The sequence below is a fragment of the Piliocolobus tephrosceles genome, chromosome 16, assembly GCF_002776525.5.
Source record: "Piliocolobus tephrosceles isolate RC106 chromosome 16, ASM277652v3, whole genome shotgun sequence".
In the NCBI taxonomy this organism is placed as follows: Eukaryota; Metazoa; Chordata; class Mammalia; order Primates; family Cercopithecidae; genus Piliocolobus; species Piliocolobus tephrosceles.
In genome coordinates this window covers 1,145,422-1,172,688 of record NC_045449.1, presented here as the reverse complement: position 1 = coordinate 1,172,688, position 27,267 = coordinate 1,145,422, and the positions used below count along the sequence as shown (strand labels likewise).

Below are 27,267 nucleotides of genomic sequence, written 5' to 3'. Positions count from 1 at the left end.
GTTGAACGAATGCATAAATACTTGAAAGAACACAACCAAAAACCAAACCTCAGTTAACAAGTCAAGGTGAAAAAGTTCTGAGTCTACTGGCAGCAACAGATGATGGATGTCCCAGACACAGGCTGGTTCCTTGTGGTGGATCTGTGTCTAGGCTATTATACAATGAAGGGAAACTTCCCTGGAACTAAACAGACTTAACCATGTTTAATTAACTTGTGAGGATTATGTTCTTCAGAATGGTGATTTTAATCACCCACCCATTGTCCCCAAACCATGAAAAGTTCCAGAAATTCGATTTTGTTACTCAAACTTACTGTAGCAAAACTGCCTGTGGATCCAAAAGAAGTGATTTCGACCATCTCGGTTTTCTGGTTCATAAGTTTCGATCACACCTGCTGCAAGCACGTGACAGCCTTCCCCCACCCCCAAAATGCCTGCATCCCAGTGATAAAATACTCCCTGCAAAGGTGACTTCAGGAAGTGCTAATTGTGTTGAGGACCTTTATGTGAATATAATGGTTGGAGCTCATCCTCTACTGAGGGAGGGCTGAAGGGTGTAGTTAGTCTAGAGTTTTGGATAAATCAGCTTTTTCTTTTTTTGTTTTTTTTTTTTTTTTTTTTTTGGGACGGAGTCTCGCTCTGTCACCCAGGCTGGAGTGCTGTGGCCGGATCTCAGCTCACTGCAAGCTCTGCCTCCCAGGTTCATGCCATTCTCCTGCCTCTGCCTCCCGGGTAGCTGGGACTACAGGTGCTGCCACCTCGCCCGGCTAGTTTTTTGTAGTTTTTAGTAGAGGCGGGGTTTCACCGTGTTAGCCAGGATGGTCTCGATCTCCTGACCTCGTGATCCGCCTGCCTCGGTCTCCCAAAGTGCTGGGATTACAGGCTTGAGCCACCGCGCCCAGCTGGATAAATCAGCTTTTTCTATGTAGTTTTGGGGTACATTATCATTAGTATTATGTTTCTGTTACTGGTGTTAAAAGGACAAAGATGACAGTGATATTAGGAGAGTGTGTCATTGTAGTCATTATTTGTGCAAACTGGTACAAAGCACTGGTCGTAGAATGTTTGGAGGGATTGAGAAGTTAACTTTTCTTACTCTTGAAGGAGTAGTGTGCTGGGTGGTGTGCGCCTGTAGTCCCAGTTACTTGGGAGGATCACTTGAGGCCAGGAGTTTAAGGCTACGTAGTGCGTTATGATCATGGGCCTGTGAATTGCCACTGCACTACATACAGCCAGGGCAACGTAGTGAATGAGAGAGACCCTGTCTCTTGAAGCAATAAGTGTCTCTGGACTCATGCTACTTCTGTTCCTTAATCTGCTACCTTAAGGGATGAGTGGGGGGCGTTGGGGTAGAGGAGTCAGTGGGATTTTAAAAACGAACAACTCCTACAAACCAGTAATGAAAAGACAAATAATTAAATATTTGGCAAAATGTTTGAATAGATATTTCTTCAGAGAACACACAAAAGGTTCATAAGCACATGAAAAGATGTTCAACACTATTAGGTATCAAGGAAATGCAAATAAAAACCACAAGGAAATACAGCTTCACACCCACTAGGATGACTAGTTTAAAGCATAACTAACAGATGTTCCTGAGGATGCAGCCAGATTAGAATCCTGCGTTGCTGGTGGGAGTGTAAAAATGGTGCCGCTCCCATAGAAAAGTTTGGAATGTCCTTCCTCAAAAAGCTAGTTACTGTGTGATCCTCAAGTTCCTCCTAGATGTGTACTCAAGGGAACTGAAAGCGTATATTCATACAAAAGCATCAAGAGTGTTCGTAGCAGCATTGTTTATAATAGTCCAAAAGTGGAAACAACCCAAACGTTCATTAACTAATGACTGGATCCCCCCCGCCCCGAGACCAAGTCTTGTTCTGCTGCCAGGCTGGAGTTGAGTGGCGCGTTCTTGGATCACTGCAACCTCTGCCTCCTGTTTTCAAGCGATTCTCCTGCCTCACCCTCCTGAGTAGCTGGGACTATAGGCGTGTACCACCACACTCGGCTAATTTTTGTTTCTTTAGTAGAGACAGGGTTTCAGCATGTGTCGGCCAGACTAGTCTCGATCTCGACCTTGTGATCTGCCTGCCTCGGCCTCCCAAAGTGCTTGGATTACAGGTGTGAGCCACTGCGCCCAGCCTTTTTTTTTTCCTTTTTTTTTTCTCTTGGAGACAGAGTCTCGCTGTGTTGCCCAGGCTGACCTGCAGTGGTGCGATCTCGGCTCAGTGCAGCGTCCACCTCCTGGTCTCAGGTTATTCTCCTGCTTCTGCCTCCCGAGTAGCTGGGATTACAGACGTTCGCCGTCATGGCGGGCTCATTTTTGTATTTTTAGTAGAAACGGGGTTTTGTCATGTTTTGGCCAGGCTGTTCCTGAACTCCTGACCTCAGGTAATCCACCCGTCTCCCAGAATTCTGAGATGGCGTGAGCCACCGCCCAGGCTTAATGAATGGATTTTTAAAGCATGGTATATCCATACAATAGGTGAAGTACTGATGTCATGCTACACTAGGTGTGAACGTTGAGACCATGCTATGGGAAAGAAGCCAGTCACAGCAGGCTCCGTACTGCAGGTTCTGTTCATAGGCACACCTTGTTTTATTGTACTTCACAGATACTACATTTTTACGAAACAAACGGGAGGTTTGTGGAACCTGCTTTGAGCAAGTCTATTGGTGCCATTTTCCAACAGCAGGTGCTCACTCTGTGTTTCTGTTTCGATAACTTGTGCAATATTTCACACTTGTTTTTTGTTTGAAACGGAGTCTTGCTCTGTTACCCACTGGAGTGCAGTGGTGCAGTCTCTACTCACTGCAAGTTCCGCCTCCTGGGTTCACGCCATTCTCCTGCCTCAGCCTCCCGAGTAGCTGGGACTACAGGCGCCCACCACCACGCCTGGCTAATTGTTTTTTGTATTATTTAGTAGAGACAGGGTTTCTCCGTGTTAGCCAGTGTGGTCTCGATCTCCTGACCTCGTGATCCACTCTTCTTGGCCCTTCTAAAGTGCTGGGATTACAGGTGTGAGCCACGACGCCCAGCCTCAAACTTTTCATTGTATGTTATAGTGGTTATCTGTGATCAGTAATCATTGACATTACTATTGTAATTGTTCTGGGGATCCATGAACTGAGGGAAATTAATTGATACGTGTATTTCTTTTTGTTTGTTTTTTGAGACAGAGTTTCACTCTTAATGCTCAGGTTACAGTGCGATGGCACCATCTCAGCTCACTGCAGTTTCTGCCTCCTGAGTTCAACGATCCTCCTGCCTCAGCCTCCCGAGTAGCTGGGATTTCAGGCGTGCACCACCACGCCTGGCTATTTTTTTGTATTTTTAGTAGAGACGGGGTTTCTCCATGTTGGTCAGGGTGGTCTTGAACTCCTGACCTCATGTGATCTGCTTGCCTCAGCCTCCCAAAGTGCTGGGATTACAGCGTGAGCCACCACACCTGGCCTGTATTCTTTTACTATTGATTTTTTGAGACAGGGTCTCACTCTGTCACCCAGGCTACAGTCTTGTGATCATGGCTCACTGCAACTTTGACCTCCTGGGATGAAGCAATCCTCCTGCCTCAGCCTCCTGAGAAGCTGGGACTACAGGCACACATCACCATGCCAGGCTAGTTTTGGTGTGTTTTGTAGAGATAGGGTCTCACCTGTTGCCCAGGCTGATCTTGAACTCCTAGGCTTAAATGATCTTCCTGCCTTCGACCTCCCAAATATTGGGTTTATAGGCATGATCTCTTGTTTGTGTTCTGACTCCCTGTCTCTCTGCCTTCCCTTAGGGTTACCTATTACCTGAAACACAACAATATTTAAATTAGGCCAATTAACAACCTTGCAATTGCTTCTAAGTGTTTAAGGGAAAGGAAAAGTCCCAGTCTCTTACTTTAGGTGGAAATGATTAAACTGAGTAAGGAAGGCTACCTTAAAAGCCGAGATAATGGTCTGAAAGCTGGTCCTCTTGCACCACAGTTGTGAATGCAAGGGAAAAGTTCTTCAAGGAAATTAAAAAGTGCTACTCCAGTGAACACAGCAATGATGAAAGCAAAACAGCCTTCTTGATGACAGAAAGTTTTAGTGGTCTGAATAGAAGATCAAAGCTGCCACACTATTCCCTTAAGCCAAAGCCTAATTCAGAGCAACCCTCTAACTCTCTTCAAATTTAAGAAAGCTGAGAGAGGTGTGAAAGCTACAGATGTAAAGCTGGAAGCCAGCAGAAGTTGGTTCATGAGGTTTAAGGAAAGACACCATCTCCATTACCTAAAAAGTACAAGGTTGGCTGAGCACAGTGACTCACGCCTATCATCCCAGCGCGTTGGGAGGCCGAGGCGGGCAGATCACGAGGTGAGGAGTTAAAAGACAATCCTGACCAACATGGTGAAACCCTGCCTCTACTAAAAATACAAAAAATTAGCTGGGTGTGGTGGCAGACGCCTGTAATCCCAGCTACTTGGGAAACTGAGGCAGGAGAATCGCTTCAACCCAGGAGGCGGAGGTTGTAGTGAGCCGAGACGTTGTGACAGCACTCCAGCCTTAGTGACAAAGTGAGACTCTGTCTCAAAAAAAAAGTACAGGGTCAAGTAGCAGGTGCTGATGTAGATGCTGCATCTAATTATGCAGAAGATTTAGCTAAGATTATTGATGGTGACCACACCAAACAGATTTTCAGTGTAGACAAAACAGCCTTGTATTAAAAGAAAATGCTGTCTAGGACTTTTCCTAGCTAGAGAGAAGTCAGTGTGTCTGGCTAGGACAGGCTGATGCAGTTAGGGGCTGACGCAGCTGGTGACTTTAAATTGAAACCGGTGCTCATTGACCGTTTCAGAAATTCAAGGCCTCTTTAAGAATTATGCTAAATTTACTCTGCCAGGTTTATAAATGGAACAGCAAAGCCTGGAAGACAGCACTTCTGTTTACAGCATGGTTTTCTGAGTATCTTAAGTCCACTGTTGAAACTTAGTACTCAGAAGAAAAAAACAAAAAACTACCTTCAATGTATTACTGCACATTGAAAATGCCCCGAGGCTGGGTGCAGTGGTGCACAGCTGTAATCTCAGCACTAGGGGAGGCCGAGGTGGGTGGGGCACTTGAGCATAAGAGTTCAAGACCAGCCTGAGGAACATGGCAAAACCCTGTCTTTACAAAAAATAATAAAAATTAGCTGGATATAATGGTGTACACCTCTGTAGTCCCAGCTACTCAGGAGGCTGAGGTCAGAGGATTGCCTGAGCTGGGAAGGTTGAGGCTGTAGTGAGCTGAGATGGTGCCACTGTTGTATCATCTTGGGTGACAGAGTGAGACTGTTTCAGAACACTCACACCATACAGTTCTGTCTTTCTCTCACACTCACACACCGTACTTGGTCACCCAGAGCTCTGATGACGTTGTGTAAGGAGAGCAAGGTTTTTTTTAAAAATAGAGACGGGGTTTCACTAGTCCAGGCTGGTCTTGGACTCCTGACCTCGTGATTCACCTGCCTTGGTCTCCCAAAGTGCGGGGATTACAGACGTGAGCCACCGTGCCCGGCCTGCAATGTTGTTTTTATGCCTGTTAACACAGGTGGGCAGATCACCTGAGGTCAGGAGTTTAAGACCAGCCTCACCAACATTCTGAAACCTCATCTCTACTAAAAATAGAAAAGTTAGCCGGGTATGGTGGCGTCCGCTTGTAGTACTCAGGAGGCCGAGACAGGAGAATTGCTTGAACCCTGGGGGCAGAGGCTGCAGTGAGCCGAGATAGTGCCACTGCCTGGGCGACAGAGCAAGACTCTGTCTCAAAAAAAAAAAAAAAAAGGTTTTCTGTGGGCAAATGCTGTCCAGCAGCATCAGATGCTACAAAGAAATCATGCAGGAAAGGAAAAGTCCATCAACATGGCAGACTTCATTGTCTTGCTACGGCCACTCCAAACTTCAGCAGCTGTCACCCTAATCAGTCAGTAGCCATCAACATCAAGGCACAACCTTCCAACGGCAAAATGTTATCACTTGCTGAAGGCTCACATGAGCATTAGCATTTTTTAGCAATAAGGTGTTTTTATTTTATTTTATTATTATATTTTTTTTGAGACGGAGTCTCACTCTGTTGCCTGGGCTGGAGTGCAGTGGCGCAATCTCAGCTCACTGCAAGCTCCGCCTCCTGGGTTTACGCTATTCTCCTGCCTCAGCCTCCCGAGTATCAGGGACTACAGGCGCCCGCCACCTCGCCTGGCTAGTTTTTTGTATTTTTTAGTAGAGACGGGGTTTCACCGTGTTAGCCAGGATGGTCTCGATCTTCTGACCTTGTGATCCGCCCGTCTCGGCCTCCCAAAGTGCTGGGATTACAGGCTTGAGCCAACCGCGCCCAGCCAGCAATAAGGTGTTTTTAAATAAAGATATGTACATTGTTGAGACATAATGCTGTTGTACACTTAATAGATTACAGTGTAGTTTAAACATAACTTTTCTATGCACTGGGAAACACAAAATTTCATGTGACTTGCTTTATTGCAATATTTTTTTTTTGCAGTGCTCTGGAACTGAACCCGCAGTATCTTCCAAGGTATGCCCACACCTGAAATATACATAAGAGACAAGTGTGTAGAGGCTGAAAGTCGATAGTGGTTGCCTTGGGCTGGGGTTCGGGTACATGGGAAGTGACCGTTAATGGGGTTTGGGCTTTTCTTTTTGAAGTGATGAAAATCTAAAATTGTGATGATTGCAGAATTCTGTGAATATACTAAAAACCATTAAATGGAAGAGTTCATTTATTTATTTTTTGGAGAGAGAATCTCTCTCTGTCACCCAGGCTGTAGTGCAGTGGCGCCATCTCGGCTCACTGCAACATCCGCCTCCCAGGTTCAAGCAAATCTCTTGCCTCAGCCTCCTGATTAGCTGCGGCTACAGGCGCCCGCCACCATGCCCAGCTAATTTTTGTATTTTTAGTAGAGATGGGGTTTTACCATGTTGGCCAGGCTGTTCCTGATCTCCTGACCTCGTGATCCACCCACCTTGACCTCCCAAAAGTGCCGGGATTACACGGGCTCACCCATGCTCCCGGCCGAATGGTACACTTTAAATGGGTGAATTGTTATGGTAGACGAATTATATATAAATAAAAGTATTATTAAAGGGATAACTGTTGCTTCTATAATTTTACCAGTCTGTGCATTGTTTTGTTTATATCTAAAATTGAAGACATTTATGCCTGAATCTGAAACAGTAGAGCATCGCTGAGTGTTATAAATATATTTCCGCTTGCATTATAAAAATACTAAGTCTTCATTGTTGAAAATTTGTAAAGCACAGAAATTTGAAGAAAATTAAATCATTGGAATATTCGAGATATGTAACTTAAATTTTTGGTGGTATTGGACATCTGTGCAGTTTTTCTGTATAGAATATTGTAAAGCTTTAAATTAAAAGAATGGTACTGTTTTTGTGTAGCTGGGTTAAGATTTACTTTGCGATCAGTTTAGAAAGTTTAATTGGCCAGGTGCGGTGGCTCACACCTGTAATTCCAGCACGTTGGGAGGCTGAGGCAGGCGGATCTCGAGATCAGGAGATCGAGACCATCCTGGTTAACACAGTGAAACCCCGTCTCTACTAAAAATACAAAAAATTAGCCAGGCATGGTGGCGGGCGCCTGTAGTCCCAGCTACTCAGGAGGCTGAGGCAGGAGAATGGTGTGAACCCAGGAGATGGAGCTTGCAGTGAGCCGAGATCACCCCACTGCCCTCCAGCCTGGGCAACAGAGCAGACTCCGTCTCAAACAAAGAAACAAACAAAAAAACCCCGAAAGTTTAATTACAGGCTTACCTCTGAGTTATATTTGAGTTGCTGGTTTTTGAGAATGAAACTAGTGTGGAGGTGAGATTACTTTGTCCACTGCTTCTAAATTTAGCCTGTTTCATGACTATGGTTTAGAAAACAAAATTGGGCATGTTTTAAATGAATGCTTTCAGACTCCTACAAATGAATTAATGAGTGGTCTTATTACCATATTGTAAAATTTTGTGTTTTTGGAGACAGAATCTCACTCTGTTGGCCAGGCTGGGGTGCAATGGTGCGATCTCAGCTCACTGCAAGTTCTGTCTCCAGAGTTCAAGCCATTCCCCCTGCCTCACCCTCCCGAGTAGCTGGCACTACAGGCGCCTGCCACCATGCCTGGCTATTTTTTGTGTTTTCGTTTTTCTTTTTTTTTTTTGAGATGGAGTTTCGCTCTTGTTGCCCAGACTGGAGTGCAGTGGCGCGTGATCTCCTCTCACTGCAACCTCCGCCTCCTGAATTCAAGTGATTCTCCTGCCTCAGCCTCTCGAGTAGCTGGAATTACAGGCATGTGCCACCACGTCTGGCTAATTTTTTCATATTTTTAGTAGAGACGGGGTTTCTCCATCCTAGTCAGGCTGGTCTTAATCTCCCGACCTCAGGTGGTCTGCCTCCCTCAGCCTCCCAAGGTGCTGGGATTACAGGCGTGAGCTACCGTGCCCAGCTTAATTTGTGTATTTTTAGTAGAGATGGGGTGTCACCATGTTGGCCACGCTGGTCTTGAACTCCTGACCTCAGGTGACCAACCTGCCTCAGCCTCCCAAAGTGCTAAGATGACGGGTGTGAGCCACTGCACCTTCTTTAATGGTTCAGAATTGCATTAGAAACCTCAGCTTGAGGTGTACAGTTAAACGTGCCACTTCTACAGGTACGATTCCGTGAGCTCTCCTTTGCACAAAAGCCCCTCACTTCACCCCTGCACCTTGATAACCATTTGCTTTGTGTTTTTAGTTTGTGTTTTTTTGTAGTTTGATACAAATGGAATGATAAAGTCTTTTTAATCTAGCTCTTTTCACTTAATATCTTTTTGAGATTATTCCATGTTGTTGCTTGTTACCAGTTAATTATTTTCTCCCCTCCTCCTCCTCTTCTCTTTCTGGACACAGGGTCTCTTGCTCTGTCATCCAAGCTGGAGTACAGTGTTAGGATTATACAAAGTAATTGTGGTTTTTACCATTACTTTTAATGGCAAAATCCGCAGTTACTTTTGCACCATCCTAATAGCTCACTGCAGGCCTGAATTCCTGGGCTCAAGCAATTCTCTTGCCTTAACCTCCTGAGTAGTTGAGACTATAGGCACACACCCCCACACCCAGCTAATTATTGCAGAGGCAGTGTCTCACCATGTTGCCCAGGTTGGTCTCAAACTACTGGGCTCAAGTAATCCTCCTGTCTTGGCCTCCCCAAATGCTGCGATTATAGATGTGAGCTACTGTGCATGGACAGTGAATTATTTTCTTTCGAGTGGTGTCCCGTCTTACAGATGTGAGCACCAGTGTACTTATTCATTTCCCCTCTGGATGCACATTCGAGTGATTTCCACTTTTTGGCTATTATGAATATAGTTGCTTGAGTAAATAAGTGTGTAAAAGTCTTTGTAACGGTTTATTTATTTTTCTTCTGTATAATACATAGAACTAGGATTGCTGAGTCATGTGGTAAATGTTTATTAAAACATTGCCAAATTTTTTTCAGAGACTTTACAAAATATTTTTTTTTTATATTCCCAAAAGGATTAATTTTTGAAACATATTTTCCTGGATACATTAGGCACACTCCCCTTAATTTAGTAGTGTTTTGGTTTTTGTTTTGTGTTTTTTTTTTGATACGGAGTCTCACTCTGTCACCCAGGCTGGAGTGCAGTGGCGCGATCTCAGTTCACTGCAGCCTCTGCCTCCCAGGTCCAAGCAATTCTCCTGCCTCAGCTTGCGTGGTAGCCGGGATTACAAGTGTACACCACCATGCCCAGCTAATTTTTGTATTTTTAGTAGAGACGGGGTTTCACCATGTTGGGCCAGGCTGTTCTCGAATTCCTGACCTCAGGCGATCCATCAGACTTGGCCTCCCAAAGTACTGAGATTACAGGCGTGAGCCCCCGTGCCCACCCAGTTTAGTAGTGTTTTATGAAGTCACCATCTCTTTCATACCTGTTAGTTAAGGTATGCTTATGCTTAGGGGGTTAGTGAATGCTAAGGATGCTTATTTAAATGCAGATAATTTTTGTTGTTGTTGTTGTTTTGAGATGAGTCTCGCTATGTTGCCCTGAGTGGCAATACAGTGGCGTGATCTCAGCTTACTGCAATCTCTGCCTCCTGGGTTTAAGCTATTCTGCTGCGTCAGCTTCCCAAGTAGCTGGGATTGTGGTGGTGTGCACGTTGGCCAGGCTGGTCTTGAATTCGTGACCTCAAGTGATCTGCCCACCTTGGCCTCCCACAGTTCTAGGATTATAGGTATAAGCCACTGCATCCGGCCTATTTAAATTTAAATTTAAATTAAGTTAAATTTATTTATTTATTTATTTTGAGATGGAGTCTCCATCTGTTGCCAGACTGGAGTGCAGTGGCACAATGTTGGCTCACTGCAATCTCCACCTCCCGGGGTCAAGCGATTCTCCTGTCTCCGTCTCTGGAGTGCCTGGGAGTACAGGTGCGCATCACCATGCCCAGCTAATTTTTTTGTATTTTTTGTAAAGACAGTGTTTCACCATGTTGGCCACAATAGTCTCTATCTCTTGACCTTATAATGCATTCACCGCGGCTTGCCAAAGTGCTGGGACTACCAGCATGCCCAGCCTCTATTTTTATTTTATTTTATTTTATTATTTATTTATTTATTTATTTATTTATTTATTTATTTATTTATTTATTTATTTATTTTGAGACAGAGTCTCGCTCTGTCCCCCAGGCTGGAGTGCAGTGGCACGATCTCAGCTCACTGCAAGCTCTGCCTCCCGGGTTCACCCATTCTCCTGCCTCAGCCTCCCGAGTAGCTGGGACTATAGGTGCCCGCCACCGCGCCTGGCTAATTTGTTGTATTTTTAGTAGAGCGGGGGTTTCACAGTGTTAGCCAGGATGGTCTTGATCTCCTGACCTCGTGATCTGCCTGCCTCAGCCTCCCAAAGTGCTGGGATTACAGGCTTGAGCCACTGCACCCGGCCTATTTTTATTTTTTAGAGACAGGGTCTGACCGTGTTGCCCTGGCTGGTCTCGAACTCCTGAGCTCAAGTGATTCTCCTGCCTCAGTTCCCAAAGTGCTAGGGGTATGAGCCACTACTACTGGCCTAAAATGCAGATTCTTGAGTCTCATCACCAAAAGATTCAAAGGTGGGTAATGTTGCAGAGCCACGTGGTAATATGGCATCAAAATAAGTTTCTGTTTATTTATTCAGTTACTATTTCTTATGCTGTTGCGCTTTGCATTCACGCGCTGTTGTGTTAACTGTATTTCCCTATGCTTGCCATAGATCCCAAGGCTTCTCTGGGCCCCTTTCTTTGCTCGCCACCTAGTGGTAACAAATAGGAGTCATCAGAAGTTTCACCAGAAGTAGCTTCATAGGAGGAAGGATAGAAAACATCCAAAGTCTGTTGGTGGCCAACTGTATACTCTACATTTTTGCTGTATGAACAAATTGCCCCTTCTCTTGTTTTTTTGGAAATACTATTTATTTGTAAGACAATACGTTTTAGAATCTGTAAATTCTTAATCTTTCTCTTAAACTGGCGGCTCTTTTTTTTTTTTGGGCTGGACAGTGGTTACGTATGCCTAATTATCTTAGAGAGGTGCTTTCAGACCACACTAAGTTGTATTAGATAGTATATGAAGTCTTCCTGATTCCATAGAACTTACATTCTAGAGTCTTTGCATTGGCTCTTAGTTTGGTTTCCTTTACATGTTTTTGGCTTTTTACTCAGTTTTGATGATTATGAAATTATTTTTGTTAACATTTTTTTCCAGTAGCTTGACAGAAAAAAACCTACTTTGAATGGGATATGTTAAGAAAACTTCCAGTTTGTAAGATCTGACTTTTCCTTTTCCCATGCAGAAATGGTGGAGTCAATGAAGAAAGTAGCAGGGATGGATGTGGAGCTGACAGTTGAAGAAAGAAACCTCCTATCTGTTGCATATAAGAATGTGATTGGAGCTAGAAGAGCCTCCTGGAGAATAATCAGCAGCATTGAACAGAAAGAAGAAAACAAAGGAGGAGAAGACAAGCTAAAAATGATTCGGGAATATCGGCAAATGGTGAGATTGCTGTGCCGTCGTCCCCCCTTATCCACAGTTTGAGTTACCTGTAGGACAGTACACTAAGAGGTTTTGAGAGAAAAGGAGACTACATTCATATAACTCATTACAGTATGTTATAATGTTTCCGTTATTAATCTTTGTGTCTAGTTTGTAAGTTAAACTTTCCCATGGCTATGTATGTATAGGACAAAACATAGTCTATATCAGATTTGGTATTATTCATGGTTTCAGCACATCCACTGGCTGGTCTCAGAATGGATGCCTCTTGAGTAAGAGGGAACTGTTGTATTTTCAAGCAAAATGATGACTGTTTTTTAAACAAATATGATGGGTTGGCTGGGCATGGTGGCTCATTCCTGTAATCCCTGCACTCTGGGAGGCCGAGGCGGGCGGATCACGAGGTTAGGAGATCCAGACCATCCTGGCTAACATGGTGAAGCCCCGTCTCTAATAAAAATAGAAAAATTAGCCGAGTGTGGTGTTGGGCGCCTGTAGTCCCAGCTACTCTGGAGTCTGTGGCAGGAGAATGGTGTGAACCCGAGAGGCGGAGCTTGCAGTGAGCCGAGATCGTGCCACTGCACTCCTGCCTGGGTGACAGAGTGAGACTGCATCTCAAAAAAGAAAAAAAAAGGAAAAAACCACACACACAAAGCAAATATATTGGGTTAATTTGTCTCAGTCCTCTTCTCCCCGCCCCCCCAGACTTGCCCTGTTGCCCAGGCTGGAGTGCAGTGGTGCGATCTCCGCTCACTGCAAGCTCCGCCTCCCGAGTTCACGCCATTCTTCTGCCTCAGCCTCCCCAGTAGCTGGGACTACAGGCGCCTGCCATCACGCCTGGCTAATTTTTTGTATTTTTAGCAGACACGGGGTTTCACCGTGTCAGCCAGGATGGTCTCGGTTTCCTGACCTTGTGATCCACCCGTCTCAGCCTCCCAAAGTGTTGGGATTACAGGCTTGAGCCATCGCGCCCAGCCCTTTTTTTTTTATTTTTTTAAAGAGGAAGTTTCGCTTTTGTTGTCCACACTGGAGTGCGGTGGTGTGATCTCAGCTCATTATAACATCTGCCTCCCAGGTTCAAGTGATTCTCCTGCCTCAGCCTCCTAAGTAGCAGGGATTACAGGTGCCTGCCACCACAACTGGTTAATTTTTGTATTTTTAGTAGAGACAGGGTTTCACCATGTTCGCCAGGCTGGTCTTGAACTTCTGACCTCAGGTGATCTGCCAGCCTAGTCCTCCCAGAGTGCTGGGATTAGAGGTGTGAGGCACCACACCTGGCCTAGTTTTTTCAACAGAATAAAACATATCAGAGTGGGACAGTGTAAGCATAAGGATTATTTAATGAAGTTATTTTACATACTGTGTGTGTATATGCATATATAAAATGTTTCTCATTGTAGGTCTTGTTAAAAAAGTTGTATAGCCATCACTCTAATGCAGCGGTTTTCAATTAGAGGTGCTTTTGCCCTTCAGAGGACATTTGACAATGCCTAGAAATAACTTTTGTTACTTGGAGGGTGCTGCTAGCATCTAGTAGGGTGGAGACAGGATGCTGCTAACCAGTCTACTGTGCGCAGCACGGCCCCACAGCAAACTCCAATAGTGCTGCTGGTGAGAAACTGATTTAGTGGAAGAGACAGGCACGTAACGCATGAAAGAGAACAGGGAAGAGAATTACAGGGCAGGTGGAAAGTGAGCTTGGTTGGAAGAAGGAAAGGTGGGGGAACTGACTCGCCAGCTGTACTGGGCACTGACCTGAGTAGAGAAATACTTTTATTATATGTATTTGTGCAAAGTAGTACATGAAATCTTTAAAATAGCACTGGAAGGGGGAGGTATTATCCCAACCTATGAATGCACAAGCCAGGATTTTGAGTGTTTAACATACCTGAGGTCACTTAGAAAGTTGTGAGCTGGGGCCGGGCGTGGTGTCTCGTGGCTGTAACCCCAGCACTTGGGGAAGACAGAGGCAGGAGGATTGCTTGAGCCCAGTAGTGGGCAAAAAAGTGAGACCCTGTCTCTAAAAATAAAGTAAGCTGGGGTTGATGTGTTAACCATTACCCTGAAATATGTTGGGTCAAAGAATTTGGTTGGTCAATAGAAAAGTTTTGTATCCCAGTGGAAGGAGAAGGTGAGGAAGTTGAAAGTGCTGAGGAAGAAAGCACAGGAGTTCCACTATGGGGTTTCTGTGGGATTTTGGCTGCCTGGGAAAGGGAAGTGGGAATCAAAGAGAGTAACTGATAAAGTGGGAGAAGATATAAAAAGCTCAAGAGTCTGATGTCTTAGATGAGATACATGCATTAAAAAGAAAAGTGGCGAGGCGCGGTGGCTCATGCCTGTAACTCCAGCACTTTGGGAGGCTGAGGTGGGTGGGTCACACCTGAGGTCAGGAGTTCGAGACCAGCCTGACCAACATGGTGAAACTCCGTCTCTACTAAAAATACAAAAATTAGCCAGGCATGGTGGCACGTGCCTGTAATCCCAGCTACTCAGGAGGCTGAGACAGGAGAATCGCTTGATTCTCCTGTCAGGAGGCGGAGGTTGCAGTGAGCCAACATCAAGCCACTGCACCCTATCCAGCCTTGGCAAGAAGAGCGAAACTGAATCAAAGAAAGAAAAAGTAAAAAAGAGTCCAGGTGTCTTGATGAGTCCCTAAATAGAAATTACAAGAGAAGAGGAACTGAAAAAGGAAGCCATGGGCCCAGAGTGGAGTGTTAACAATTCAGACCGCTAGTAAGAGGCAGTGCGGTCATGGGTGTGGACAAGTGGAAGTCTTGGAGTAGAGAGCCAAGAACTTGTTGAATGGAACATGGCCGTACCATACCTTGGTGTGATCTCAGGTATCAGATCGGTTTGCTGTAGACATTCAGTGAATCTGGGAGAAGGGTGTAGAGATCTACTGAGGAGAGAAACTGAGAAATAGAACGTAGAATGTCAGCTTGTGAGGAGGAAGGGTTTGGAGTAATAGGAGAGCAGTCATTGACTGTGCGAGGAGCTAGGAGAACTTAGAAATCTTCCTTCTCCTAGACCAGTCTCTGTTGGAAAAGCCGTCAGGGCGGTGGTTTATTCAGAGAGTGGTTTTGCTTGGGATAAGGATGTGATTATAGAAGAAAAAGTGAGAGAATGTTTTACAGTGAAACGAAAGTTCCAGGGGCATGGAGAGGAACCTCATGAAAGGTTCAGCAATAGTGCATGTGTTAATAGCAAATAGGAAGCAAGCTGGGGATGTGCGTCGAGAGGTGGTGTACGTGTTCAGCATTATCAATGGATAGAGATGGTGGCAATAGCTACTTTGGTAGATAGGTTTATGGTGTCTTAACTAGTTACAGATCTCTGCCATTTAAGGAATTGCCTGGTGACTGTTAGGAATGTGAGTGCTGAAGGCAAACCGCCTGCGTTTAAATTTTGATTCTATCCCTTGCAACCGGCCTGTGTTCAAATCCTAGCTCTGCTGATTAAATTCTTTTAAGTTGATCTTAGAACAATGTCTTTACATTGCTACCTCGTGGAAGAAGTTATTTCATGTAATTGTGTTTTAGTCATTGGTAATTCTGTAACTGTGAAGGGAGTGTGGGGGCTGGCGTATGTGTGCCTGCGTGTGTGTATGTAACACTTAATAGCATGCAGAAAGGAAAAGATGCTTTTAATAACCTAGAGGCAGCTTTTCTCTGCTTTTGTGTCAAGAAGGAAGAAGGGAGTTGGGAGAAGGTTATTAATTCTTTTTCATACTAAGCTCTCCTTCTCAAAACCAGAGATAGATAGAATGTGTAAAAATTTGTAGAATTTCTAGACTTAATCAGATTTTTAAAAAAAAATTATTTTTATTTTTTCAGGTTGAGACTGAGCTAAAGTTAATCTGTTGTGACATTCTGGATGTACTGGACAAACACCTTATTCCAGCAGCTAACACTGGCGAGTCCAAGGTTTTCTATTATAAAATGTAGGTTCTATACTAGAAGGGAAAATGTAAGATTGAAAGTTGGTCCTTTTAGAATCATAACTTTTTTCTATGTGGGTTTTCAACTGTTATTTAAGAATAATTGTTCAATGTTAGAAGGATAGTTAATATTGTAATAAAAAGATGGACTATTATGAAAATGTAAAATTTTTAATAGTTACTCATAGAAAACATAATTTTATATTTTCTGTTTTAGCATAAACAAGTTTCAGTCTTACTAATGTGTGTTAAACTGTTCCCCCATTTATACTTCAGATTGTTCCCAACTTTTGCTTATTTTATATTCTTTTGTTTTTGTGATACCTGTCCCATTCCCTTCCCCCAAACGGCATACATTTCAGTGCTTGGTGTTTTATATAGAAATTTTATTTTATTTTTAATAAACAGTCATGCCATTCCTTGGAAGCACTTGCTTAATTCTGGTCTGTTAGGTGATAATTTTGTTAATTTTTAGAGGCTCCTTAGTTAATTTCCTTGGGATTTTTGCTTATATTTAGTAATATGAAATGTCTAAGGAAAAACACAAAAGGAAGCCAATTATTCCTGAGGGTATTTAAAATTATTGAAGTACACCTGCTAATTGTTACATACATTTTTGTCACGTATTTTATATAATATAGAACAATTTTAGCTTATTTTCCTTTAAAAATCATCATTCCTGGTTTAAAAATTTTTTTTGTTTGTTTTTAAATTTTGGTTTTGTTTTAGGAAAGGGGACTACCACAGGTATCTGGCAGAATTTGCCACAGGAAATGACAGGAAGGAGGCTGCGGAGAACAGCCTAGTGGCTTATAAAGCTGCTAGTGATATTGCAATGACAGAACTTCCACCAACGCATCCTATTCGCTTAGGTCTTGCTCTCAATTTTTCCGTATTCTACTACGAAATTCTTAATTCCCCTGACCGTGCCTGCAGGTAAGTTGTGGGGAAGAAAAAAGCTCTCAGCTTGAATGTTAAGGGGTAGCTATTTGGATTTTCCATATTGTTTCTTGGGCCTGCCTTTGTAGACTTGGCTGCGTAGTAATTCTTTTGACTCTTACTGAAACTACTTTGGATAGTATTAAGACAGTCCTATCTCAACCCACTAGCATAGCAGTCAGGATAATTATTTTTATGTGGGATATTTTGGTAGATTGAAATCTAATGTGTTAAAATGAGTAGAGGAAGGAAATGAGACGAATTATAAAATAGAATTATTTTAATTTTGTATATTAGTTTTCAGTCTTTTTTTAAAATTTGAGACCATGTCTCACTTTGTCTTCCAGGCTGGAGTGCAGTGATGTCATCTCAGATCACTGCAACCTCTGCCTCCTGAGTTCAAGTGATTCTCCTGCCTCAGCCTCCTGAGTAACTGGAGTTCCAGGGGCCTGCCAACATGCCCAACTAACTTTTTTTGTGTTTATAGTAGAGACGGGGTTTCAGCATGTTGGCTAGGCTGGTCTGGAACTCAACCTCAAGTGATCTGCCTGCTTTGCCCTCCCAAAGTGTTGAGATTACAAGCATGAGCCATCACACCCAGCCAGTTTTCTGTCTTTTTTTTTTTTCTTTGAGACGGAGTCTTGCTCTGTCGCCCAGGCTGGAGTGCAGTGGCCAGATCTCTGCTGACTGCAAGCTCCGCCTCCCGGGTTCACGCCATTCTCCTGCCTCAGCCTCCAGAGTAGCTGGGACTACAGGCGCCCGCCACCTCGCCCGGCTAATGATTTGTATTTTTTAGTAGAGACAGGGTTTCACCGTGTTAGCCAGGATGGTCTCGATCTCCTGACCTCGTGATCCCCCCTCCTCGGCCTCCCAAAGTGCTGGGATTACAGGCCTGAACCACTGCACCCGGCCCAGTTTTCTGTCTTTATGGGCATGTTTTTAATAGTTACTCTTGTAGAAAACATAGTTTTGTATTTTCTGTTTTAGCATAAACAAGTTTCAGTCTTACTAATGTGTGTTAAACTATTCCCCCATTTATACTTCAGCTTGTTCCCAGGTTTTGATAATGTATATGCAAATGTAAGGAATATTTATATGTACATAACTTTTTACTTTTAAAAAATTGTGATAGCCCGGGCGCGGTGGCTCACACCTGTAATCCCAGCACTTTGGGAGGCTGAGGCAGGTGGATCACCTGAGATCAGGAGTTCGAAACCAACCTGACCAACATGGCGAAACTCTGTCTCTACTAAAAATCCAAAATTAGCCGGGTATGGTGGTGCATGCCTGTAATCCCAGCTACTCGGGAGGCTGAGACAGGAGAATCGTTTGAACCCAGGAGGCAGAGGTTGCAGTGAGCCTTGATTACACCAGTACACTCTAGCCTGGGCGACAAAGCGAGACTTTGTTTGAAAAAATACCCGCGCGCACACACAATTTAGTGGCACCAGATACCTTGACAGTGTTGTGTAATCACCACTATTTATTTGAAAACTTTCTCTTCACCCCACACAAAGCAAATTACAGCCGTTAAACAATCAATAACTTCATTTCCCCTCTGCCCACCTGCTAGCAACTTTTATTTTACTTTGTCATTATGAATTTTGCCCCCATTCTAGATACCTCATGTTAAGTGGGATCATATATTTGTCCTTTTGTGGCTGTCTTTATTTCATCTAGCGTAATGTTTTTATCCATGTAAAAGTAAAAGCATGAATCAGAGCTGCGGTCCTTTCAGTGACTGAATTCACACAATTCATTTTACGTATTTTGACACATTGTTTAGTCATTAAACTTTTGGTGGTCAGTGAGTATCTTTCCACCCTTTTTCTGTGGTGAGTATAGTGCTGCTGTGAACATGGATGCATTAAGTATTTGCTTGAGTCCTTGTATTTAACTTCACCTTGAGGTGGAATTGGGACTGAAAATTCTGTGTGTAACTTTTTTTCCCCCAGACAGGATCTTGTTCCGTCTGCAGTTGTGCACTCATAGCTCACTGCAGCCGTGGCTTCCTGAGCTCAGCTGATCCGCATACCTGAGCCTCCCAAGTAGCTGTCACTAGAGGAGGGTGCCACCATTCCTGGCTTTTTTCTTTTCCTTTGGTTTTTTGTTTGTTTGTTTTTGTTTTTTTTTTTGAGGCAGAGCCTGGCACTGTTGCCTAGGCTGGAGTGCGGTGGTATGATCTTGGCTCACTGCAGCCTCCACCTTCCAGATTCAAGCGATTCTCCTGCCTCAGCAACCAGAGTAGCTGGGATTACAGGCGCCTGCCACCATACCTAGCTAATTTTTTGTATTTTCAGTAGAGATGGGGTTTCTATGTTGTTGGCCAGGCTAGTCTCAAACTCCTGACCTTGTGTAATCTGCCCGCCTCGGCCTCCCAAAGTGCTGGGATTACAGGGATGAGCCACTGTGCCAATTTTTAAATTTTTTTTGTAGAGGCGGGGTCTTGCTATGTTGCCCAAGCTGGTCTTGAAATCCTGGCCTCAAATAATCCTCCTGCTTCAGCCTCCCAAAATGCCAAGACTGCAGGCCTGAGCCACTGCACCAGGCCCTTTTTGCCCATTTTTGAATGCATGTTTTTTTGTTAGTTGAGTGTTGGGAGTTTATTACTCCAGATAGTGATCTCTTAGCAAGTAAACAGTTTGTATTTTCTCCTCTTCTGTAGGTTGGCATTCTGTTGTTGTTTTTGCTATTGTCTTTTTTCTTTTCCCCCCCGAGACAGAGTCTCGCTGTGTTTCCCAGGCTGGAGTGCAGTGGCGCAATCTCGGCTCACTGCAACCTCTGCCTCCCGGTTTCAAGCGATTCTCCTGCCTCAGCCTTCCAGGTATCTGGGATTATAGATGCCCACCACCATACCTGGCTAATTTTTGTATTTTTATGTAGAGATGGGGTTTCACCATGTTGGCCAGGCTAGTCTTGACCTCACCTTAAGTGATCCGGTTACCTCAGCCTCCCAAAGTGCTGAGATTACAGGCGTGAGCCCCTGCACCTGGCCTATTTTAAATTTTTACAGTAAATATTGCAGTAGCAAAATGGTTTTTTTTTTTTAAATGGAGTCTCGCTCTGTCGCCCAGGCTGGAGTGCAATGACGCAATCTCGGCTCACTGCAAGCTCCACCTCCTGGGTTCACGCCATTCTCCTGCCTTAGCCTTCCGAGTAGCTGGGACTACAGGCACCCGCCACCAAGCCTGGCTAATTTTTTTATATTTTTAGTAGAGACGGGGTTTCACCATGTTAGCCCAGATGGTCTCAATGTCCTGATCTTGTGATCTGCCTGCCTTGGCCTCCCAAAGTGCTGTGATTACAGGTGTGAGCCACCACACCTGGCCTCTTTTGCTTTTTGTATGTTTTTTTTTGGTTTGTTGAGGACCACTGCTTAAGCAAAGTAGGTGTTTTAAGTGACAGCCTTTCAGAGACTGAGGAAAGTGGATCAACTGATACATTAGAACTTTAATGTTGACTATTACAGGCATGCTTCACTGTGCTCGACTGATTTTTTTTTGCATTTTTAGTAGAGACGGGATTTCACCATACTGGTCAAGCTGGTCTCGAACTCCTGACCTCAGGTGATCCACCCAGCTCAGCCTCCCAGATTGCTGGGATTACAGGCATGAGCCACTGCACTTGGCCAATCTAAAAATATTCTAAATGGCTAGTTGAGTTTGTCCAGGATAGGGTTCGTAACTGAAGAAACTTTGGCTATTTAACTGATACTGGTGGTTGCACCTTTCCTTGTCAAGACTCCAGTCTAGCTGTCCCACATGTAGCTCCAGTTTTAAGTCACTTCCATACCTTTGCTCATGCTTTTGCTTAAACCTGAGGTGTGTTCTTTTTGCTTTCTCCTGATCCATTAAGGTTAGCTCAGATTTGACCTTCCCATTAGTTGCTCCTCCTGGGTCCCTGAAATACTTTATTTGGAGTAGTGCTTCATTCTTCTTCTTTGTTTGTTCTTTTTTGCCCAGGCTGGAGTGCAGTGGCACGATTTCAGCTCACTGCAACCTCCGCCTCCCGAGTTCAAGCGATTCTCCTGCCTCAGCCTCCTGAGTCACTGGGACTGTAGACATACACCACCACACCTGGCTAATTTTTTGTGTTTTTAATAGGTTTTGCCATGGTGGCCCGGCTGGTCTTGAACTCCTGGCCTCAAGTGATCTGCCTGCACGCATTGGCCACCCAAAGTGTGCTGATTACAGGCATGAGCCACCACACCCAGCCTCCTACTTCTTTTAAAATAGTTATATATTTGTCCATCCTCCATTTCTAAAGTTTTAAGGTGATTGTGGACTTAGATTATATCTCTTTTTTTTTTTTTTCTGTTGGTATCTGGTATCATTTCTTGGGCATAGTACACAGTGTTCAGTAAGTGTGGATTTTCTTTTAAAACTGTAAATGGCTTACATGACCACATTTCTGTGGCTTCTGTGTTGCCTTTTATTTTCTTTGCTTCCCTGCCTCCATTAACATGAAATTAAATTTTGTTAAACTTTGAGGTATTGTCCAAGATTTTCTTTTTGCATTAATACTTTGTTAAATATCTGGGAGGGGTGGTTTGTACCGTTGGTCCCAGCCACTCAAGAGGCTAAGGTGGGAAGATTGCTTGAATGCAGGAGTTCAGGTCCAGCCTGGGCAACATAACGAGTCTCTTAAAAAAAAAAACCTTGGCCGGGCACGGTGGCTCACTCCTATAATCCCAGCACTTTGGGAGGCCGAGGTGGGCGGATCACGAGGTCAGGAGATCGAGACCATCCTGGCTAACATGGTGACACCCCATCTCTACTGAAAACACACACAAAAAATTAGCCATGCGTGGTGGCGGGCGCCTGTAGTCCCAGTTTCTCGGGAGGCTGAGGCAGGAATGGCGCGAACCTGGGAGGCAGAGCTTGCAGTGAGCGGAGATCGTGCCACTGCAATCCAGCCTGGGCGACAGAGCGAGACTCCGTCTCAAAAAAAAAAAAAAAAAAAAAAAAAGTAGTGCTCCACATACTTTTAAGTTAATTTGTATTGTATTTGCTTTTTCTTTGTATCATTGTCACTATTACACACTGGAATAACTGAAGAAAAGATTGGTGTCTAACATATCATTTCTAATTCTGATTTTGGACTTAATTTTTATAATACATTTATTTAAATACCTTTAGGTTGGCAAAAGCAGCTTTCGATGATGCAATTGCAGAACTGGATACGCTGAGTGAAGAAAGCTATAAGGACTCTACTCTTATCATGCAGTTGTTACGTGATAATCTGACACTATGGACTTCAGACATGCAGGGTGACGGTAAGCAAACACTAGGAAGTAAAAGAGGCACCTCTTTCAGTTGCGGGATTTGTTTTTACTCTCTGTAGATATTCCTTGGCATATCTTTACATCAGGCTACAATTCAGACTCACTGCCTGCTCTCTATGAAATTTTAATTATTGCCTTTATAGGAAATGGTGCTGAAGTACCGAGTTCCATTTTGGGGAACTTAGTTTAACTCTTCCTTTACACTGTTTCAAAGGTTGAGGACAGGATAAGTGGAGAGCAAGTAGTTTACCTTCGTCCAGATTCAATTTTAGGGGGCTGAAGTTAACTGTATTTAAATCCAGATGGTATCAATAGGTATTTATGAAGTTTTTCTCTTTGTTGAAATCTTTTATCTAAAAAGGAACTAGTTTCCCATTTACCTCTGGAGTTCTGCAGAGAAATTGTATGTTGGCCCTTGGGTCTTTTTTTTTTTTCTCTTTTGAGGTGGAGTCTCGCTGCAACACCCCAGCTGGAGTGCAGTAGCATGATCTCGGCTCACTGCAAGCTCTGCCTCCCGGGTTCAAGCGATTCTCCTGCCTCAGCCTCCTGGAGTAGCTGGGGTTATAGGCACCCGCTATCATGTCCACCTAATTTTTGTATTTTTAGTAGAGACGGGATTTCTTCATGTAGGTCAGGCTGTTCTTGAACTTACCACAGGTGTTCCGACCGCTTCAGCCTCTCAAAGTGTTGGGATTACAGGCGTGAGCCACTGTGCCCGGCTGTTGTTACTTTTAAGAGGTTTTCTTGCAAACACTTTAACTAGAGTATTTTACTAAATTGTGATGTTGAGTGTGTGTGAATGTTTACTTTAAATACAGAAGCCCAAATTTGTTACATATGTTGATTTTAAAGGAAATTTCTCTAGAGAATCATTTTTATCCATGGTAGATTGTTGAACAGGGATGGAGAAGAAGACAAATTAGTGTGATATGGGCATTACAAGATAGTTTTACATTTGGTAGTGCTGGTGCTGGTAGGAGGTTAGAAACAAAGTCTGTTGTCAGTTTTAGCTGTGGTTCTTTTAAGCATGTTTCTTAAGCTGGGCCAGGCGCGGAGGCTCAGGCCTAGAATCCCAGCACTTTGGGAGGCCGAGACAGGCGGATCACGAGGTCAGGAGATCGAGACTATCCTGGCTAACACGGTGAAACCCCCGTCTCTACTAAAAAATACAACAGGTGGCGGGCGCCTGTAGTCCCAGTTACTCAGGAGGCTGAGCCTGGAGAATTGCTTAAACCCGGGAGGCGGAGGTTGCAGTGAACTGAGATCACGCCATTGCACTCCAGCCTGGGTGACAGAGGGGAAATTCCATCTCAAAAAAAAAAAAAAAAAAAATGTTTCTTACACTGAAACATATGTCACGTTGCTTGAGGCTCTCTGTAGTGTCTGTTGGGGAAATCGACCTGCTGTATTGTCTTTGCAAGTGTTACACTTTTTGAAAATGCTTCTGAAAGTGGGCGTGTATGTGTCTTTTCTCTGAAGGGATCAAATCAGATTTGTGACTTTTGAGTTATGGTACTAAAGTGACAATTAGGTGACTCAGCTTTTAACGCTTACTAGCTCTATGAAATGTTTAGGATTTGACTAGATCGGGATTGGCATGAGATATTCATATACATAGGACTTTACTTACACACTTGCAAATAGTGCCAGATGGAGCCACAGAACACTTCCCAGCACAGCATTTCAGGCAGCTACTCCCAGTCCTTGGAACTCAGAAACAATTTACCAACTCTAAACAAGTGGCTTCCAGTTTGAAAATCTATCCTACTCTGGTTGCGGTGGCTCATGTCTGTAATCCCAGGACTTTGGGAGGCCAAGGTGGGATGATGCTTGAGCCTAGGAGTTCAAGACCAGCCTGGGCAACATAGTAAGACCCTGTCTTAAAGAAAAGAAAAAAAAAAAGGCTGGGCACAGTGCTATGCACCTGTAATCCCAGCTACTTGGGAGGTTGAGGCAGGAGCATTGCTTGAACACAGGAGGTGGAGGTTGCAGGGAGCTGAGATCACGCCACTGCACTCTAGCCTGGTAGACAGAGCGAGGCTTCATAGAGCAAGACTTTGTCTCAAAAAAAAAAAAAAAAAAACTTCAGTGAGGTTGGGGGATCTTGAGGCTGCAGTGAGCCTTGATTGCGCCACTGCATTCTAACGTGGATGACTGAACGAGGTGCCATCTCTTTCTTTTTTTTTTTTTTTTTTTGAGATGAAGTCTTGCTCTGTCGCCCAAGCTGGAGTACAGTGGCCGGATCTCAGCTCACTGCAAGCTCCGCCTCCCGAGTTCACGCCATTCTCCTGCCTCAGCCTTCCAAGTAGCTGGGACTACAGGCGCCCGCCACCTCGCCCGGCTAGTTTTTTGTATTTTTTGGTAGAGACGGGGTTTCACCGTGTTAGCCAGGATGGTCTTGATCTCCTGACCTTGTGATCCGCCCGCCTCGGCCTCCCAAAGTGCTGGGATTATAGGCTTGAGCCACTGCGCCCAGCCGAGGTGCCATCTCTTAAGGGAAAAAAATTGTTTTAACAACTATGAAGAAGAATGGCCAAACAGCTGTGGACTCCTAACAGTCACCCCTGCTCAGATACTAGTATCTCTCTGCCTGTTGATAGAGGGAAAGCATGTGGAGAGTTTGGGAAGTGGGATTGACTTGAGGAAATGATACCCTCTTACCCCTGGGGACATGTTTCTGAGAGAAAAAGTAATAAAAAGTAATAAAAGTGATTTGACTTGAAAGTTTTGTGTGAGGCCGGGCGCAGTGGCTCAAGCCTGTAATCCCAGCACTTTGAGAGGCTGAGGCGGGCGGATCACAAGGTCAGGAGATCGAGACCATCCTGGCTAACACGGTGAAACCCTGTCTCTACTATAAAAATACAAAAAACTAGCCGGGCGAAGTGGCGGGCGCCTGTAGTCCCAGCTACTCGGGAGGCTGAGTCAGGAGAATGGTGTGAACCCGGGAGGCGGAGCTTGCAGTGAGTTGAGATCTGGCCACTGCACTCCAGCTTGGGCGACAGCGAGACTCCGTCTCAAAAAAAAAGAAAGTTTTGTGTGTGTGTGTATTATTATTATTATTATTTTCTTTTTTTTGGGGGGATGGAGTTTCGCTCTTGTTGCCCAGGCCAGAGTGCAATGGCGCTATCTCAGCTCACTGCAACCTCCGCCTCCCGGGTTCAAGTGATTCTTCTGCCTCACCCTCCCTAGTAGCTGGGACTGCAGGTGTCCGCCACCACGCCTAGCTAATTTTTTGTATTTTTAATGGAGACAGGATTTTACTATGTTATGTTGGCCAGGCTGGCTCGAACTCCTGACCTCGTGATCTGCCCATCTCGGCCTCCCAAAGCGCTGGGATTACAAGTGTGAGCCAGCGCGCCCGGCTCATTTTTTGTTTTGGTTTGTTTTGTGATGTGGAGTCTCTCCCTGTGAGCCACTGTGCTTGGCCATTTTCATTATTATTATTATTTTTTAAATATAAACATTGCCAGGCACAGTAGCTCATGCCTGTAATCCCAGCACTTTGGGAGGCCGAAGTGGACGGATCACCTGAGGTTGGGAGTTCGAGACCAGCCTGACCAACATGGAGAAACCCCGTCTCTACTAAAAATACAAAAATTAGCCAGGCGTGATGGTGGGCATCTGTAATCCAAGCTACTCAGGAGGCTGAGGCAGGAGAATCACTTGAACCTGGGAGGCAGAGGTTGCGGTGAGCCAAGATTGCTCCATTGCACTCCAGCCTGGGCAACAAGAGCAAAACTCCCGTCTCAAAACAACACATTTGATGCCAGCTCTTGACCAGGTCTGGATTACAAAATTAAATGGTTTATAGTTAGTAGTGGTTCTGTAGCTCATTATCACTGATAACCAAGAGTTGATTAATGAAAGTAGACTACTTGTCAGTCTACATACAGAACTAAAGATATCCTTTATTCTTGGTTGTCGAGTACAGTTTTAGGAAATGGATCATCTTAAAATAGGGTAATACATTCAGGCGCAGTGGCTCATACCTATAATCCCAGCACTTTGGGAGGCCGAGGCAGGCGGATCACTTGAGGTCAGGAGTTTGAGACCAGCCTGACCAACATGGAGAAACCCCATCTCTACTAAAAATACAAAATGAGCTAGGCATGGTGTCGCATGTCTGTAATCCTAGCTACTTGGGAGGCTGAGGCAGGAGAATTGATTGAACCTGGGAGTTGGAGGTTGCAGTGAGCTGAGATCACGCCATTGCACTCCAGCCTGGGCAACAAGAGAGAACTTCGTCCAAAAAAAAAAAAAGAAAGGTAATAACTTCGCAGTTTTTAAAAATCTATTGAAATTCGGCTGGGCGTGGTAGCTCACGCCTGTAATCCCAGCACTTTGGGAGGCCGAGGCGGGCAGATCAGGAGGTCAGGAGATCCAGACCATCCTGACTAACACGGTGAAACCCTGTCTCTACTAAAAATACGAAAAAATTAGCCAGGCTGGTGGAGGGCGCCTGTAGTCCCAGCTACTCGGGAGGCTGAGGCAGGAGAATGGCGTGAACCCGGGAGGCGGAGCTTGCAGTGAGCCGAGATCCTGCACTCGAGCCCTGGCGACAGAGCAAGACTCCGTCTCAAAAAAAAAAAATCTAGTGAAATTAATTTGCGTTCAATTCCTTATTGAGTCTGTAAATCAGTTGATTAAATTTGGTTAAGCAGACTAATTTTTACAATTAATTTTTAGTAAATGAAATATTTTTATTTATATAATGTTTCCAGTCATGAAATGGTTCAACAGTAAAAAATTCAGGTTGTCTGCTGACGTTCTGGTACAACTAACAAATTGAATACACAAATATTTGTGGGTACAAAGAAATTGTTCATCACTTTGAGAAGTTGAATTTGTCAAAAAATAGAGTATTCGGCCGGGCGTGGTGGCTCAAGTCTGTAATCCCAGCACTTTGGGAGGCCGAGACGGGCAGATCACGAGGTCCGGAGATCGAGACCATCCTGGCTAACACAGTGAAACCCCGTCTCTACTAAAAAAATACAAAAAAAAACTAGCCGGGCGAGGTGGCGGGCACCTGTAGTCCCAGCTACTCGTGAGGCTGAGGCAGGAGA

The 27,267-nt window shown here is 44.4% G+C and overlaps 1 protein-coding gene across 2 annotated transcripts in view; it reads left to right on the top strand.

The window, feature by feature from the left end:
• Positions 1-27,267, top strand: part of YWHAE (tyrosine 3-monooxygenase/tryptophan 5-monooxygenase activation protein epsilon) — a 66,513-nt gene that overhangs the window by 34,605 nt on the left and 4,641 nt on the right. The window contains exons 2-6 of one of the 2 annotated variants that reach the window (XM_031934317.1): positions 6,505-6,537; positions 11,845-12,044; positions 15,878-15,984; positions 16,711-16,917; positions 22,059-22,195. In XM_031934317.1, the coding sequence (XP_031790177.1) occupies positions 11,847-12,044; positions 15,878-15,984; positions 16,711-16,917; positions 22,059-22,195 (649 nt within the window). In that variant the 5' untranslated portion in view covers positions 6,505-6,537; positions 11,845-11,846. The remainder of the gene's footprint in view (positions 1-6,504; positions 6,538-11,844; positions 12,045-15,877; positions 15,985-16,710; positions 16,918-22,058; positions 22,196-27,267) is intronic. The other variant, XM_031934316.1, reaches the window with a different exon arrangement.